The sequence below is a fragment of the Mauremys mutica genome, chromosome 11 (assembly GCF_020497125.1).
Source record: "Mauremys mutica isolate MM-2020 ecotype Southern chromosome 11, ASM2049712v1, whole genome shotgun sequence".
Taxonomy (NCBI): Eukaryota; Metazoa; Chordata; order Testudines; family Geoemydidae; genus Mauremys; species Mauremys mutica.
Window position 1 is genome coordinate 34690788 of NC_059082.1, and position 16506 is coordinate 34707293.

Here is a 16506-nt window from a genome sequence, read left to right on the forward strand (position 1 = left end):
CCATTTCAGCAAAGCAAAGTGCTCTGCTACTTACTGTGCAGTGCACAGCTACTGATGTTCTGGGGGCTAGAGAAAGGAAAGAATACTGTATTTCTGCACTAGTTTACATTGTATTTCCAATTGTTAATCAGTTTAACCAATGTTTATTGAACCCCTCACTTACCATTTCCAGACCTTCACTAGATCATCTAAAGATCCAGAGATTACGGTTTCAGAACCATCTCTTTTATTCTTTCCCCATGCAACTGACCAGATGGCATCATCATGTGCTGGAAGAGAGCACAAATATTAGAGAGAAAACAATGGTGTTTCTTGGAATCAAGCAGGTGTATTTACCCACAGCAGTTGCTTGTTCTTACTTCCTACTATAAGCAGAAGGAAGCACTAATAATGTGCAGAATCAGCTAACAGTACCTTCCCCTCTTACCTATAATTCTCATGTCATACTGAGAACACATACATAAAAAAAAAAGAACAGAATGGAAAGCTAGCAAGCATGGTATATGACAGCAGCAGCCATGTTAGACTCTACCCATAGCACAGTGCAAGTCCTGGTCAAGGCCATGTGAACCATGTAGCCAGCTGGACCTAAATTCTGCAGCAAAGCTTCTGGTTACTGTGACATTTCAGTCCAACAGACTTTGAAATTCTGTGTCAGGTTCAGGTAGTTTACAAAACAAAACAAAACAGGGAAATTTAACAAAAACAATCAGATTCAAAAATGAAAAATCAGTATAGTATAGTATTCATTGTGTTAGAAATTTAGGAGCTCAGTAAATCAAATGTGATACAGACGTTTGTATTAACAATTCAATGGAAAAGTTGTCAGGGAGGAAGCTCATGGTATCTGCAGTTGGGAATACTGTCACTCATGAAAGTATGGGATTCTGCTGCAAGATTCTGTGGCACATGCTGTAGAACCACAGAATCCAGGGAGCCGTGGTCACAGTAAACAGCCTAATGGATCATGGGCTTGCCTATGAATCCATGCATTCTCAAGTACACCTAAACCAGTCTAGAAAAAAGTAACGGGGATTGGGAAGGTTCTCATAGGGCCTGATCCAAAGCCCACTGAAGTCAATAGGAGTCCTTTTGTTGACTTTGGAGTGCTTTGGATCATGCCTATGCAGAATTAAATCCAATTTTATTTACCATGATCACTGCAGCTAAAAATACCGTAAAACGCACTCAGATTTAGACTTAGTGAGAATGCAACATTTCACAAATCTATCTGTTAGTACTCATTTTAAATCATCCAAGGCAATAAAGATTTTAGGTAAGAAAAATTAACAGCACAATTCCATGTTAGTATCGCCTCACCTTGTTCTTGCTTGAAGAGAATACTGTACTGAAATGAAAAAGAACATCCACGTTATAAAAATGGTCACAAATCAAACTAGACAGATTAGTTTAATTACTCCTGTGTATTTACCTGTGTGGTCATTTCTTTATAGAAGTTGAATATGCATAGGAATACTCTGGAAACAAAAACAAAAAAAACATTAGGATCAGAAATAAGAATTAGGGCTGTCAAGTGACTAAAAAAATTAATCGTGATTAATTGTGCTGTTAAACAATAGAGTACCATTTATTTTAAATATTTGTGGATGTTTACTACATTTTACATATATATAATATACTACATATATTAATTTCAATTACAACACAGAATACAAAGTGTACAGTGCTCACTTGATATTTATTTTTTATTACAAATATCTGCACTAAAAAAAGTGTTTTTCAATTCACCTCATAAAGTACTGTAGTGCAATCTCTTTATCATGAAAGTTGAACTTACAAATGTAGAATTATGAAAAAAATGCATTCAAAAATAAAACAATGTAAAACTTTAGAGCCTACAAATCCACTCAGTCCTACTTTTTGGTCACTCAGACAAACAAGGTTGGTTACAATTTGCAGGAGATAATGCTGCCTGCTTCTTGTTTACAACGTCACCTGAAAGCGAGAAAAGGCATTTGCATGGCACTGTTGTAGCTGGCATTGCAAGATATTTACATGCCAGTTGTGCTAAAGATTCATATGTCCCTTCATGCTTCAACTACCATCCTAGAGGACATGCTTCCATGCTGATGATGGGGTCTATCTGATAACCATCCAAAGCAGTACGGACTGACACATGTTCATTTTCATCATCTAAGTCAGATGCCACGAGCAGAAGGTTGAGTGGGGCTTTTTTTGACAGTTTGGGTTCTGTAGTTTCCGCATCGGAGTGTTGCTCTTTTACAACTTCTAAAAAAAAAAAGGTCCACACTTCATCCCTCTCAGATTTTGGATGGCACTTCAGATTCTTAAACCTTGGGTCGAGTGCTGTAGCTATTTTTAGAAATCTCACATCAGTACCATCTTTGTGTTTTGTCAAATCTGCTGTGAAAGTGTCCTTAAAACGAACACGTGCTGGGTCATCATCCGAGACTGCTATAACATGAAATATATGCAGAATGCAGGTAAAACACAGTAGAAGACATACAATTCCCCCCCCCCTCCAGAGTACAGTCACAAATTTAATTGATGCATTATTTTTTTAAGGGGCATCATCAGCATGGAAGCATGTCCTCTGGAATGGTGGCCGAAGCATGAAGGGGCATACAAATGTTTAGCATTTCTGGCATGTAAACGCCTTGCAATGCTGGCTACAAAAGTGCCATGCAAACACCTGTTCTCACTTTCAGGTGACATTGTAAATAAGACGCAGGCAGCAGTATCTCCTGTCAATGTAAACAAACTTGTTCGTCTTAGCGATTGGCAGAATAAGAAGTAGGACTGAGTGGACTTGTAGCTCTAAAGTTTTACACAGTTTTGTTTTTGAGTGCAGTTATGTAACCAAAAAAATAATAATCTGCATTTGTAAGTTACATGTTCAGGATAAAGAGATTGCACTTCAGTACTTAGTATTGTTAATTCACTTCATACATTTCTTTTGTTTATCATTTTTACAGTGCATATATTCAAATAGTGGCATATAAAGTAGTTTCAGCAATAAGAAGCCTTTAGTAATCATATCATGTTCTGATATGCAGTGAGGTACTATTTTTCCAAGGCCACAGTCCTGCATCAGGATCCAGTACCATATACCTCTCCACCTATATCGCATCCCAATAAAATCAATTGGACTTTGTACAGGTTCATGGGATGAGGACAATGGATCCTGCAATACGCATCCTATGGGAATGAGGGTCGACCCACTTGGAGCTCATGCCAAGATTGAGGCCTTAGATCTGGGTGGGCAAACTTTTTGGCCCGAGGGCCACATCTGGGTATGGAAATTGTATGGTGGGCCATGAATGCTCACAAAATTGGGGGTTGGGGTGCAGGAGGGGGTGAGGTCTCTGGGGTGGGGCCAGAAAGGAGTTCAGGTTGTGGGAGGGTCCAGACTGGGGGAGGGGGTTGGGGGTGTAGGGGGGAGGGCTCTATCTGGGGATTTGGGCTCTGGGGTGGGGCTGGGAATGAGGGGTTGGGGGTGCAGGAGGGTGCTCTAGGCTGGGACCGAGGGGCTCAAAGGGCAGGAGGGGGATCAGGGCTAGGGCAGGGGGTTGTGGCACAGGAGGGAACCATGGGTGCAGGCTTCAGGTGGTGCTTACTTCAAGAAACAACCATAAGCAGCAGCATGTCTCCCCTCCGCTCCTACGCAGAGGCACGGCCAGGCGGCTCTGCACTCTGCCCCGTACGCAGGTGCCGCCCGTGCAGCTCCCATTGGCTGCGGTTCCTGTCTAATGGGAGCTGCAGAGCTGGCGCTTGGGGCAGGGGCAGCATATGGAGCCCCCTGGCTGCCCCACCCATAGAGCTGGAAGGGGGACATGCCGCTGCTTCCAGGGGCCGCGCAGAACCACAGCACGTGCGGAGCAGGGCAAGCCCCAACCCCGCTCCCCAGTGGGAGCTCAAGGGCCGGATTAAAATGTCTGACGGACCATATGTGGCCCCCAGGCCGTAGTTTGCCCACCCCTGTCAGACTGTAAACATTTTAGGGCAGAGAAACTTGAAAAAAGTGAAAGATGAAATACAACACACACGTACGGCCCTGAAGAAACAACAACAGAACCATGACAGAGCTGTATAAGTGGAAGTAAAGCAAACATGAAATCCATTTTCCCATTACTTAAATTTTCTAATTTCAAGATTTGAGACTTCCTGCATTGTCACAGATTAAATGGGTACTGTCATCTTGAAATCAAGCTGATTTTTAAAAGTGAGCTTAAAACACTTTCAAACTACACCTACCCCGGGTCCCCCAGCCACTGCTCTGGGTTTGATAATCATGTTTTCCTAATTGTTAAAAAATGCTTCTCTCCCCTCTGGCTGGGTGAAAGGTTCACGCAAAGGGGGGGTGACACCGACTACGCAGAGCGCTGCCAACTGCGCGGAGGAACGGACCAGTCTGGGCCGGGCCAGGCCAGTTACTGGGATCCTGGGGGCGGGAGCAACAGCAGGCTGGTGGGCTCTGCCCAAGAGACATGGAGGGCACGGGACGCTGGACAGCCTGTACCTCCCCCACCCCAGCGCCCCTCCCGGGCCCGGCGGCCCCCCTCAGCCCCCGGCCGCGGCCCCAGCTCCCCTCTCCCGCACCAGTTACCACCCCCGCGCCCCCACCCCCTCGGGGCCCCGCATCTCTTACCTGGGCGCCGCTCCTGCTCCTCCCACCCGAACTCGCGGCCACCCAACCAGCACCAGCGACGCCGGCGCCCTGTGATGAGGTTTCTTACCATCGAGAGAAAGGCTGAAGCGTCCGACTCCAGTGCCTGTCTCCCCGCAGTGACCATAGAGGAAGGAGCGGCTGGGGCCAGAGCGTCGTGCTGCCACCTCGTGGCTGAGAAGGCCCCTTGAGCCTCCCTCCACCTGCCTCGGGGCTACCCACCGCGCCGCCCCCGCTGGCCCCCCTTCGCCGCGGCTCTCGCGCAGTGGGTGGGCAGCCAGGGGGCCCGGCGAGCGCCTCTGCACCCAGGCCCAGCCAGGTCCGTGGTCAGTCAGGAAAGTCCCGTCACCTCTGCCCCCTCAGTCTAGCCAAAATGCTGCCATGAAAATCCTCCCCAGCCACATGCAGCCTCTCACCAATCCCAGCCCCTGGCCTCCACTTCACACCCAGACGCCTGCTCCTGGTCTCCTGCCAAGCAGCCTGCTCCCTGCAGCCATTCACTGCTCCTTTAGCTAGCTGCTGCCCTCCCACCGCTCTCCTCTCTGCACCTGCCTCTGTGGCTGCCCCGTTCCTGGAACCCCTCCAGGCCTGGCTTCCACCTTTTCCTTGGTCAAGTAAGTTTCCCCGCAAAACATTTCTTCAATGAGGCCTAATCAGTATCACCCTCTCCAAAAAATGATAGTGAAACGGGTGGTAATACCCAGAATATACTGCTGAACCTAACTGCTTCCTTGCTTGCTGTGCGCCACATCCCTTCCCCCATCCTCCACTGAAATATTTACCAATGAGATTGTAACTTCCTTGGGGCAGGGATCTTGCCCTCATATTTGACCACAAAGCCCGTAGCACATTTTGGGCTCCAAATAAAGTAACTAATTATTTTTGTTAATAATAAACAGTAGCAAAAATTAAACTTCATTAGGACATAATTGACAGGATTTGGGAGTGGCTTCTTAAAAGGCTGATTTGGCAGTTTGGAGAGTTGCTGGCTGTGAGTTGTACCTGGCTGCCTTTTGTCATGGTTAGGGGGAAGTAGTGAAGATCAGAGTTAGGGAGGAACTTGTCCAGAAATTTCTTCTTGCCCTTGATTACTCTGTGTAGTAGAGACTTAGGGTGACCAGACAAGAAGTGTGAAAAATCGGGACGGGGGGGGGGGGTAATAGGAGCCTATATAAGAAAAAGACCCAAAAATCAAGACTGTCCCTATAAAATCTGAACATCTGGTCACCCTATAGAGACTCCACATACTCTTTCAAATGTTCTAGTAGTGGGATCCATGCACCTGACAGCTTCACCAAGGAAAATACTGTAGCTTCTTTAACTTTACTGAAGGAAGAGGAAGTTTCCTTGGTAACCATCTATGATCATACAGAAGAGTTAGGCTACTCTTTCTAACAAGCTGGGTCATTCCCAAATTTCGTTTATTAACTCTCACCCATGTGTTAAGATTGTAGAACAGCTGTCCAAATTAACTTATACTGGGACATTAAGTTAAAACCCCTGGATAAGATTCAATAGGCATTCTGCAATTTGTAATCAGTCTTTACTTGTCAAATTTTGCCTGGGTAAGCAAAGTAAAAACAGAGGCAGGACCTTTGCATTTGTCCCAAGTTCCCAACACAATACTGCAGTAAAAGAATGAAAACCTAGAAAATATTTAGTATAATTTCACAATCCTGTGGTATCTTGATTATTTGTGGACTGACTTTTAAGAGACACCTCCTTACTGACTGAATTTTAAAAGTACAGGCTAGCTACAAGGGTGCCCCAAAGCTAACAACATATTTTACACATGTAGCCCTAAACCAAAACTGTTCCCTAGCTATGCTCCTATGACCAGAATTTCCAGAAGAGATGTGCTCCTATTAGGTTATACTTCATAAACCTATTAGGTTTCCGTGGAGAGAACTGCAGTGTGAGGTAGGTATGTATGTCTTTGTGACACACAGAACTAGAACCAGTTGTGTTAACAAATGCAAAGAACAGTGCATAAGAATAAATGTGTTAGTCTCTAAGGTACCACACTTACTCATGTTCTTTTTAAGAATACCCTGTCACTTGCTATATATAGATCAACCACAAGGGGGCGGTCTACAGCATCTTGACCAGCACCAAAAACTGAGATTGGGCAGGCCCAAGTCTGGTTCTTATGCAAAAGGTGAAAGGTGAGCTATATTGGCAATAATGGGCAGGTGAACTAGAGGATAGTCTGTGGGCCAGGAAGAGTGAGTGGTGGGTGGTGTGAATGTGTAGCCCATATTAGAGATATAGTGGAGAGCAAATTGGCATGAGCAAGGCTGGCCTTAGGGGTGAGTCACCCAGCCACTGCCCAGGGGAGCCCTGGTCAAGGGGGCGCTGTGCAGCAGCGCAAAGGTGCACTCTGCTGGTGTAGAGTCAAACTGCTCCCGGCTGGCAGGGAAGTGCCGCGTGTGGGGGTGCCAGATTACTCCCTGCTTCCTCCTGGTGGGAGGGGGGTAGCAGTGCTGATATCAGCAGCAGCTCCAGGCCACCAGCGCTCCAAGCGTGTGCCTGGGGCGGCAGGCTGCAGGGGGCGCCCTGCCGGTCCCTCCGAGGGCGGCAGTCAGGCAGCCTTCAGTGGCTTGCCTGCGGGAGGTCCACCGGTCCCGCAGCTTCGGCGGCAATTCGGTGGCGGATACGCCGAAGCCGCGGGACCAGCGGACCTCCCACAGGCAAGCCGCTGAAGGCTGCCTAACTGCCGTGCTTGGGGCAGCAAAAAAGCTTGAGCTGTCCCTGGCTGATATACAGATACTGTTCACACACACATCCCAACATTCCTCTGTCCCCCCCCAGGGGGCTGTGAGGAAGGGAGTGAGGAGCAACACCAAGCGCTCCATACATCCAGTCACTTTCCCCACCTTGGATGTGCTGTGAGGCAAGCATCAGGAGCTGCTGCTCTGCTGCCCTCCCCTTACGCAGCCCAGGTGGGGAAAATAACCTGGATGCAGGAAGCCCTGATGTTAAAGTAGCAGCCATAAAGGGACACTAAATAAAACATGTTCTTTGTTGTAGATAAACAATTTTAACCTAGGTGGCTAACACCTTAAATATGTTAAAAGAGAGAGAAACTTAAAATCCAATTTCATTTTCATTTTGTATGAGTTTTGTTCTATTACTATTATTATTCATTATGTTGTTATGGTATTGCCTAAGGACCAGTCTAGGACATGATCCCATTGTGCTAGGTTCTGTACAAATAGAGCAGCAGACAATCCCTACCCTGAAGAGCTTAGAATCTAAATATATAAGACAGAAAAGGTCAGGGCCGAGAAAGGGTATGACACATGAGCAGAGTGCAGTGAGTTTTCTTGCATTCCTGTCAGCTTGGACAATGAAAATCAATGAACTATTCCAGCAGTTTCAAGTTCAATTTCCCTACCTAGAGAGGGCTTGGCAGACCAGAAAGAGACCATTGACAGAAACTGTAGCACCTGTAGCCACTGCAGTGACACAGGTTTGCTAATGTAATGTTTAGAAACAGTGCAGATTTATACTAGCTGTCCATTGTGGGGCAGCACTATCAAGGTTATTTCAGCCTGTCCCTGGTAGCACACATGCAGCCCTCACAATGAAACATTAATCACTCCGAGACGGTCGGTGTTCTGGCAGTGGAGAAGCAGACTGTGACCAGTTGTGGCAGGTGGAAAGAGTCCTCTGCTGGAGTTGCCTGATGTGCCCCCAGGGAACCCACGCCTGCTGGGTAAGGAGCTGTCATCTTGGGAATGAACTGAGGCAACATTTAGCACTGTTTTCTCATTCATTTCAGTGGTATCTATCCCTTTCACGCAAGTCTCATCCAAGGACTGGATAGTCACGCAGAGAGCGTGTGTCTTTCTTGACAAGTGCAGTATAAGCATAAAGCCAGCAGCACTGCAACACACTTGGGAAGGAAGGGAATGAAGATAATAGGAAGATTTTTGTTCATGCGGACATAATCTCCAGTGCCATGGCTCCTCTTTTGAAATGTGCTGGTTGGGACAGACATGAGGTAAAATAACCTCAATTTTTACTGCGGCTTTGCTTCCTGTTTCTTTCTCTGCTCACTTATTTTGTCTTCCTTCTTCTACATTCAAAATTCCCAGGCTATTTTATTATAGGATTTTTCTTGGAACTAGTCCCAAACTACAAAGTTGGCAGCCAGGTTCAGATCTGAAGTTTTCTAAAGCTCAAGGAGGTTCAGAACTAGGGTTTTGCTTTGAGCCCATCTCTTACTTTTTCCCAAACTTGTGATTACCCACAAGACCCTTAAAACTAGCCAAAGCTGTTACACCTTCCATATGGTGGTGCCTGGTCCAGTCATAACAGACATTATGGAATACATGGGGATCTGATTTGAAATCACAGCCATTCTCGCTCTCCAATTTCAAGTTCTGGCACAGCCAAACAGGAGGATGATATAATACAAACCTTTCCTCCACAAATCTGGAACAACATTACAAATGTCAATGCAGCCTCCTCACCCTGTGAGGTAGGGAAGTATCATTATCCCCATTTTACAGATTGGGAAAACTGAGGCCCATTAAGCTTGAAATATACCCAGGGTCACAAAGTGAGTCAGTGACGGCACCAAGAGTAGAATCTAGGACTCTTTTTTTCTCAGTCTCCTGCTCTAGGCCTTGATTCAACAAAGCACTTATGCATGTGTTTAACTTTAAGCATATGTCTGGGGTTTTTGTAAGTGATTACTGAATTGGGATTCCAGCCAGTGGACAAATCCTGCCTCCTATTCAATCAATAAGCAGTTACAAGTACATAGGGCAGACAGCAATGAAAAAGAAAATGAACCTCCCAGAGGCTGAGACTGGCAGAAGCAAGACAATAATAATAATACTTAACTCTTACATGGTGCTTCTCATCAGCAGATCTCAAAGCACTTTTCATACCATTATCCCCATATTACAGATGGTGGAACTGAGGCAGGGGAAGGAAAATATTAGTAAGGTTTATTATGTGGGTGAAGCTAGGATGACACTATCCAGAAGTTCTGAAGCTCCATGAAGAGCATGTTGTAATATAATTGGCAAATGATAATATCAGAAAACTATATTGAGACGGAAACCCTGTCTGGGAAGGCATAAAATATTTGGACCCCTGAACCCAGGAATTTGGGGCTGGATGCAGTTTTGTTCTAGCCCTCTCTCCCCATTTTGCCTCCCCCACCCCCCACCAGCATTCTCCTCTACAAATTGATAGCTGTGTCTAATGATGACGACAATAACATAGTATTTGGCACTTGGGACAAATCATTCTCTGACTGGCATTGTGTGCAATCCTGCTGCAGTGTAGTTGCATGGGGTGCGACTCTGAGAAGAGCTTGGCCTGTAGAGTCCCTTCCATCAGAGGGACTGATGTGGGCAGTGGAATTGGAGTGATTGAACAGCTTGGTCTGGGAAGAAAAGAGGAAAATAAAACAGTTAATTAAACAAATAAATCCTAGAAACTAAACTCCATCCTCCAGTGGAAGCATCCACATCCCCCATATTTCCTGCAGGGAGAACAAAAGGGTCAGACAGAAGTGCAAGCCTTTCATTCTCCTGTTTAATGGCCTTTGTAGGTCACAGGGAGCCTTTAAGAGCTGAATTGTTTTGGAAGAGGATCAAAAAGTACCAAGAGCAGCATTCCCCTTTGTGAGATACTTTCCAGCTATTAGTCTGTGCTTACTGATAACTAAGCCTAGTTAATATTCTCTCCCCAGCTTGTCTCTCCTTCCAGTATTGCTTTCTGGAAGGAGAATTCCTCTGTTCTTACCTTCCCTCCATTGTTCATTGCTTTTGATAGGAATGGTCCTTTCTTGTGGGGGGTGTACTTGGTTTTGTTCTCACTTAAAGCCACTTCTGCAGAAAGGGTTTGGAGAAGGTTTTTTAAATATTCCCCTAGCCTAGGGTGACCAGATAGCAACTGTAAAAAAACGGGACGGGGGTGGGGGATAATAGGTGCCTATATAAGAAAAAGTACCAAAAAACAGAACTGTCCCTTTAAAAAATGGGACATCTGGTCATCCTACCCTAGCCCTGAAATGCTGAACTGCTGCAAAATGCAATAATTCTCAAAGAAAGATCTGGTGTTTATTTGTCAGTACTGGAAGAAGAAAATGTCATGAATGTGTCTGTGACTTGCTCTTAGAAGGCACAAGATGTTAGCCTGTGATCCAAAACTAATCATGAAACATCCCCGCATTGTGATGAGTCTTGTGTGCATTGACATTACAGGAACTTTCATGTATCGGCAGGTAGTATGTTGGCTTCTTACGTGATGTCTTCTCAGCACCCATCTGAAGTAAAGTATTATCCCCATTTTACACATGGGGAACTGAGAGATTCAGTGAGTTGGCGGAAGTCAGACACAGTCAGTTGTAGACATAGAGATAGAATCCAGCAGTCTTTACTGTGAATCTATTACCTTACCCCCAGGACCATTGTGCCAGGCTGGTCCCATGGTCCTGTATGTGCCAGGGCCCTGGTGAGGGCAGGGAGAGAGAGAGAGAATTATTGCCTGATCTCTGCAGGCATACAGCTTAAAACACGAGACTGGATCTGGGGCAGTCCCGGAACCACCCTGGCAAGATTCTCTGTCTGGCCAAGCTGCACTCAGCGCTGGAATGGAAAGGGAGGCAAAAGTAGCTTTCTGCCACCTTTACAGTTCCTGGATGCTGGGGCCAGTTCCTAGCATAAGAGCAGCTACACTAGCTCTGAGCCACTTGGGGATTCCCTTTCATAAAGCACTCTCCTGTAACAGGGTGACTTAATGCATGTGACATGTCTCTTGTATAAAGCAGCTGAGGTGGGGGCCAGAATCTGACCCCACAAACATGGCATCTCATTGACTTCAGTGGACTATCTGTGTGCAGTGCCCAGAGTACATAGCTCTTCAGCAGCCCAAGACACACGGCATGTGTCATACATCAAGATCTGTGTAGAAAAACTCAATTAGAGCCTGTCGCTGATTGGCAGTGAGTGCAAAGGTAGGCTGCAATAATTAGCTCAGCCACTATCAAAAGCCTCCCAGTTTTATTTGGTAAACTCAGTATTTTGTGCCAACACTTGGGTTATTTCTAGAGTAAATACACTCTAGGGAGCCTTAATACCCAGTGCCCATTTTTGTAGGTTGCTAGAAGTCTGAATATGAGGACACACACTTGGCTCAACCAGCCAGTTTCTCTGCCACTTAACTCCGTGTCACCGCACTGCTTTATTATTGCAGCCTTCAATGCCACTTTTGTCTCTATCAACACTGTCTCATTCATGCTGTCTGCTTTGATTACTTTACTGGGCAACCATCACTTCCATGTACTCATCCCCAAGTGAGAGAGGCTCATTCTTCTCCAGCTGGTTTGTCTGGCTTGCACATCTTTGTGAATTTTATTGACAGTACTAAATTTGCACAGAGGAGCTACCCTGTAGGATAAATGCCAATGCAGTGCCTGCTCTGGTTCCCATTGAAGTCGGTGGCAAAGCTGCCATTGACTTCAACGGGAACAAGATTGAGCACAGCACATTGACATACCATTATGTTAAGCTGCCTTCAGATAAGGTGCTTGTGTCAAAGCATATTCTTACAGGACTAGTACATGCTTATGCCATCCTTCTCTGGCTGTGGAGATAGGAAGCACTGTTTAAAGCCCCGATTCAGCAAACCATCCTGGTGAAGCAAAGCATGCACTTACATCTTATTTATTTTAATGGGACTCAAGCATGTGTTTAAATGCTGTGTTGAATCTGTGCCTAAAATACTGCATATTGGTGTGTTGTGCATTTGTCCCCACTAATGTGAGTTCCTGTCAGGATCATTTCAGGCATGGTGGCCACAGCTGTTTGCTTTTAGGTTTATAAAATTAATAACATACCTGATCTTGAAGAAAGTGGTGGCTTTGTGTGTTCTGGGCCAGTTGGTGGCTACCCCTGTGTGCTAGGGAGAGAGAAGGTGTAAAGAGATTGCAGTTCTTGTACATGGGTCCCTGCACTATATGGGCCTGATCCGAAGCCTATTGAAGTCAATGGAAAAAGTGCCATTGACTTCATTGGGCTTTGGATTAGCCCTAGTGCAGGGGTCGGCAACCGGTGACTCGCGGCTCGCCAGGGTAAGCACCCTGGCGGGCCGGCCCGGTTTGTTTATCTGCCGCGTCGGCAAGTTCGGCCGATCGCGGCTCCCACTGGCCGCGGTTCGTGGTCCCAGGCCAATGCGGGAGGCAGGAAGCGGCGCGAGCCGAGGGATGTTCTGGCCGCGGCTTCCTGCCTCCCGCATTGGCCTGGGACCGCGAACCGCGGCCAGTGGGAGCCGCGATCGGCCGAACTTGCCGACGCGGCAGATAAACAAACCGGGCCGGCCCGCCAGGGTGCTTACCCTGGCAAGCCGCGAGCCACCGGTTGCCGACCCCTGCCCTAGTGAGTGGAGAGCTCTTGCCAGCAGCACAAGACACTCCCGAGTTTGGCATCAATGAACATTGCACCTCCTGTTTTATCCAAAGGCAGGATTTGGTCCTGTGAATGCTCTGATGGGAAAGTACATTTTCTAAACAGTGCAGTGTCTGAGTTAGTATATTGGGTGGCCAAGGGAATTCCAAACTAGTGGTGGGAGACCTCTAAATTTGGAGTTTGGCTTGGGTATACATTCAGAAGTTCACACGGTCCTTCTAATAGGACATGCAGGTCTACAAAATAGCATAGGAAAACCTATGGGAACAGGCTAGCTTGTAATGTTATTAGCATTTTCTGCTTTGTGGGGTGGGCTGAAAATGCCCTAAGGGCAGCTTTTACCATGGGGTTTGGGCACTGTCTAGATAGAACAAAGATGACTTGGGGTAAGGTAGCTTTTGTACCTAAGAGACCCACTACATATACTTACCATGTTGCTGCTTGAAAGATATGAGCAGGATCCCCAAATACAGTACTTGGGCTTAGTGACCTTCAGAAGTTATTTGAAAGAGAAAAATGTAAGAGTCTGTGTAGCTGTGCTGAGCAGGCTAGGGAATGTTAACACCATGTTGCATTCATACCCCAGTTAGCTCAGCCGCAGCTTCCCTGGACTTAGTAATGGAAAGAAGTCATGCAAGACATTTCTGTAATGACACCTGGGGATACGGAAGAGCAAGTCATCAAAAACATCAGGCCAGTGTTGGTTCCGCATGAAAAGTGTGACTCATTGACCCCAAAACTGCTGAGATTGGAAATGAAGAGCAACCTTTAAGGCCCCCGCCATCAAATTTTGCAAAGTTCACTAAGTCATTAACCCAGTTTTCCAGCCTTAATTCATTCCCTACTTCCCTTACTACCTTTGCTGATAGGGGCCTGATCCTACACTCCTTACATTTGCAAATCTCTCAGTGAGTAGACTAGGATCTGTGTCTGATGAATAGTGCAGGATTGGTCCCATACCCAAGACATTAGTCTTCAGACAGAAGCTACTTTCTTCCTAATTAACTGCTTGGAGTGAAATTTGCCCATTTGCAGAGGGGCCAGGACAAGGCCAAGGCACCACCTAAAGTCCCACTTAAACATTCAAAACAGAGCTTAAGGTGTGCATAACCCTTGTGCTGGCCCCTCTGGGTATATCTACGCTGCAAAGAAAACCCACAGCGCCGAGTCTCAGAGCCTAGGTCAATTGACTCGATCTTTCTGGACTGTGGGGCTAAAAATAGCAGTGTTGATGTTCCCACTCGGGCTGGAGCCCAGGCTCTGAGACCCTCCCTTCTTGCCAGGTTTCCAAGCCCAGGCTCTAGCCTGAGCCAGAATGTCTACACTGCTATTTCTAGACCCACTGCCAAAGCCCCACAAGGCCCATCAGTAGACCCAGGCTCTGAGACTTGGCACCGCAGTTCTTTTATTGCAGTATAAACATAGCCTTAGTGTACATGTTGAATTTCGCCCCTGTGATGTATCAGTGCAGTGTTTGAGATGCCGCTGTTGCCATGGAAATAACAGAGTTGTCTCAATCCCTGAAATGACATCATTGGATGAATTTGGGAAGAGCCTTTGTCTACACCACGGAAACCCCAACCACATATTTCAACACTGGTGCAACTCCACCAGTGGTAGCAATGGTGGAATCTATACTGTAGCCACTTAGCTACCAGCGCAAAGTTAGAATCACAGAATCATAGAATCTCAGGGTTGGAAGGGACCTCAGGAGGTCATCTAGTCCAACCCCCTGCTCAAAGCAGGACCAAACCCAACTAAATCATCCCAGCCAGGGCTTTGTCAAGCCTGACCTTAAAAACCTCTAAGGAAAGAGATTCCACCACCTCCTTAGGTAACCCATTCCAGTTCTTCACCACCCTACTAGTGAAAAAGTTTTTCCTAATGTCCAACCTAAACCTCCCCCTCTGCAACTTGAGACCATTACTCCTTGTTCTGTCATCTTCTACCACTGAGAACAGTCTAGATCCATCCTCTTTGGAACCCCCTTTCAGGTAGTTGAAAGCAGCTATCAAATCCCCCCTCATTCTTCTCTTCTGCAGGCTAAACAATCTCAATTCCCTCAGCTTCTCCTCATAAGTCATGTGCTCCAGCCCCCTAATCATTTTTGTTGCCCTCCGCTGAACTCTCTCCAATTTATCCACATCCTTCTTGTAGTGTGGGGCCCAAAACTGGACACAGTACTCCAAATGAGGCCTAACCAGTGCTGAATAGAGGGGAATGATCGCATCCCTCAATCTGCTGGAAATGCCCCTACTTATACAACCCAAAATGCCATTAGTCTTCTTGGCAACAAGGGCACACTGTTGACTCATATTCAGCTTTTCGTCCACCGTAACCCCTAGGTCCTTTTCTGCAGAACTGCTGCCCAGCCATTCGGTCCCTAGTCTGTAGCAGTGCATGGGATTCTTCCGTCCTAAATGCAGGACTCTGCACTTGTCCTTGTTGAACCTCATCATATTTCTTTTGGCCCAATCCTCTAATTTGTCTAGGCAACATGGAAAGGAAAATATTGAAGCCCTGCTACAATACAGGTTCTACTATTGCTACTATGTTGGAGAAATAAGGGTCTGATTTTTGCCAATATCCACAGAGTGTTAGAAAAGAGAAAGCTGCTATTTCTGACACACACGTGTTCATTATGAAAACAATGAACAGTGGAGTCTAGGACAAATATTCTAGGTGGGGATTTTTGCAAAGGCACAAGTCACTGTCTGACATTCAAATTAAGAACATGCTGGAATTAAGTAGGGTTTGTTGTTTGTGTTTTTGCTTTGTCTTTTTAAACTATCAGAAAAAACTAGCACACCTGCATGTAGAGGAGTTAGCCTGATCCAGCAAAGCACTTAAAAAGTCAGTGGGATTATTAAGCATGTGTCCAAGTGCTTTGCTGGATCTGAGCTGTAATAACAAGAGCTGAAGTTAATAAAAGCTACATCCATGTTTCTCAGTGCAGAAAATTGCTCAAGCCCTGAAGAGTCAATTTGAGGGGACATGCCTGGGTATACTCCATATCAAATGAGCTTTTACTGAACTTGACATAAATGACTATGGATTGCTGGCAGTTTACATAGGACCAGATTCTGAGTAGGAGCCTCCCACTGAAGTCAACTGGAGTTTTGATTTAGGTTTGGCTGTTTGGCTCTTAGAGATGATTTGTTATATTTCGGTGTGTTAAAGGTGCCCTGTTGTACGTTAGAAGAGGGAATGGAAAATGCAGCCCTGGCAGCTTGATGGTCCAACAGTTGGTATGTAAGCTTTGGTTTGTGTAGCAGCTTTAGATTTTGAAAAGCAGCTTTTCCAACACATGTTTAGAATTGGAATGATTTAAAATAAAAAAAAATGAAAGATTTCCCAACATAAGAAATAAACACCAGTCAATTCTCATTTCCTTATGCTGTTTTTTATATCTGGTCTTCTCCTGAGAAA

General features: G+C 46.0%; 2 protein-coding genes across 5 annotated transcripts in view; one reads left to right on the forward strand and one right to left on the reverse strand.

Moving 5' to 3' along the window:
- Nucleotides 1-4740, reverse strand: part of WDR61 (WD repeat domain 61) — a 19204-nt gene extending 14464 nt beyond the window's left edge. The window contains exons 1-4 of one of the 4 annotated variants that reach the window (XM_044979611.1): nt 4631-4738; nt 1433-1478; nt 1321-1348; nt 164-269 (exon numbers count right to left, since the gene is read on the reverse strand). In XM_044979611.1, the coding sequence (XP_044835546.1) occupies nt 164-269; nt 1321-1348; nt 1433-1444 (146 nt within the window). In that variant the 5' untranslated portion in view covers nt 1445-1478; nt 4631-4738. Of the gene's footprint in view, nt 1-163; nt 270-1320; nt 1349-1432; nt 1479-4236; nt 4283-4630 lie in introns of those variants that run through there. The other 3 variants (XM_044979613.1, XM_044979615.1, XM_044979612.1) reach the window with 3 other exon arrangements.
- A 1941-nt stretch (nt 4741-6681) lies between these two features.
- The window catches only part of CRABP1 (cellular retinoic acid binding protein 1), a 43503-nt gene continuing 33678 nt past the window's right edge, over nt 6682-16506 (forward strand). The window contains exon 1 of the mRNA XM_044979617.1: nt 6682-6813. Coding sequence (XP_044835552.1) covers nt 6798-6813 — 16 coding nt within the window. The 5' untranslated portion in view covers nt 6682-6797. The remainder of the gene's footprint in view (nt 6814-16506) is intronic.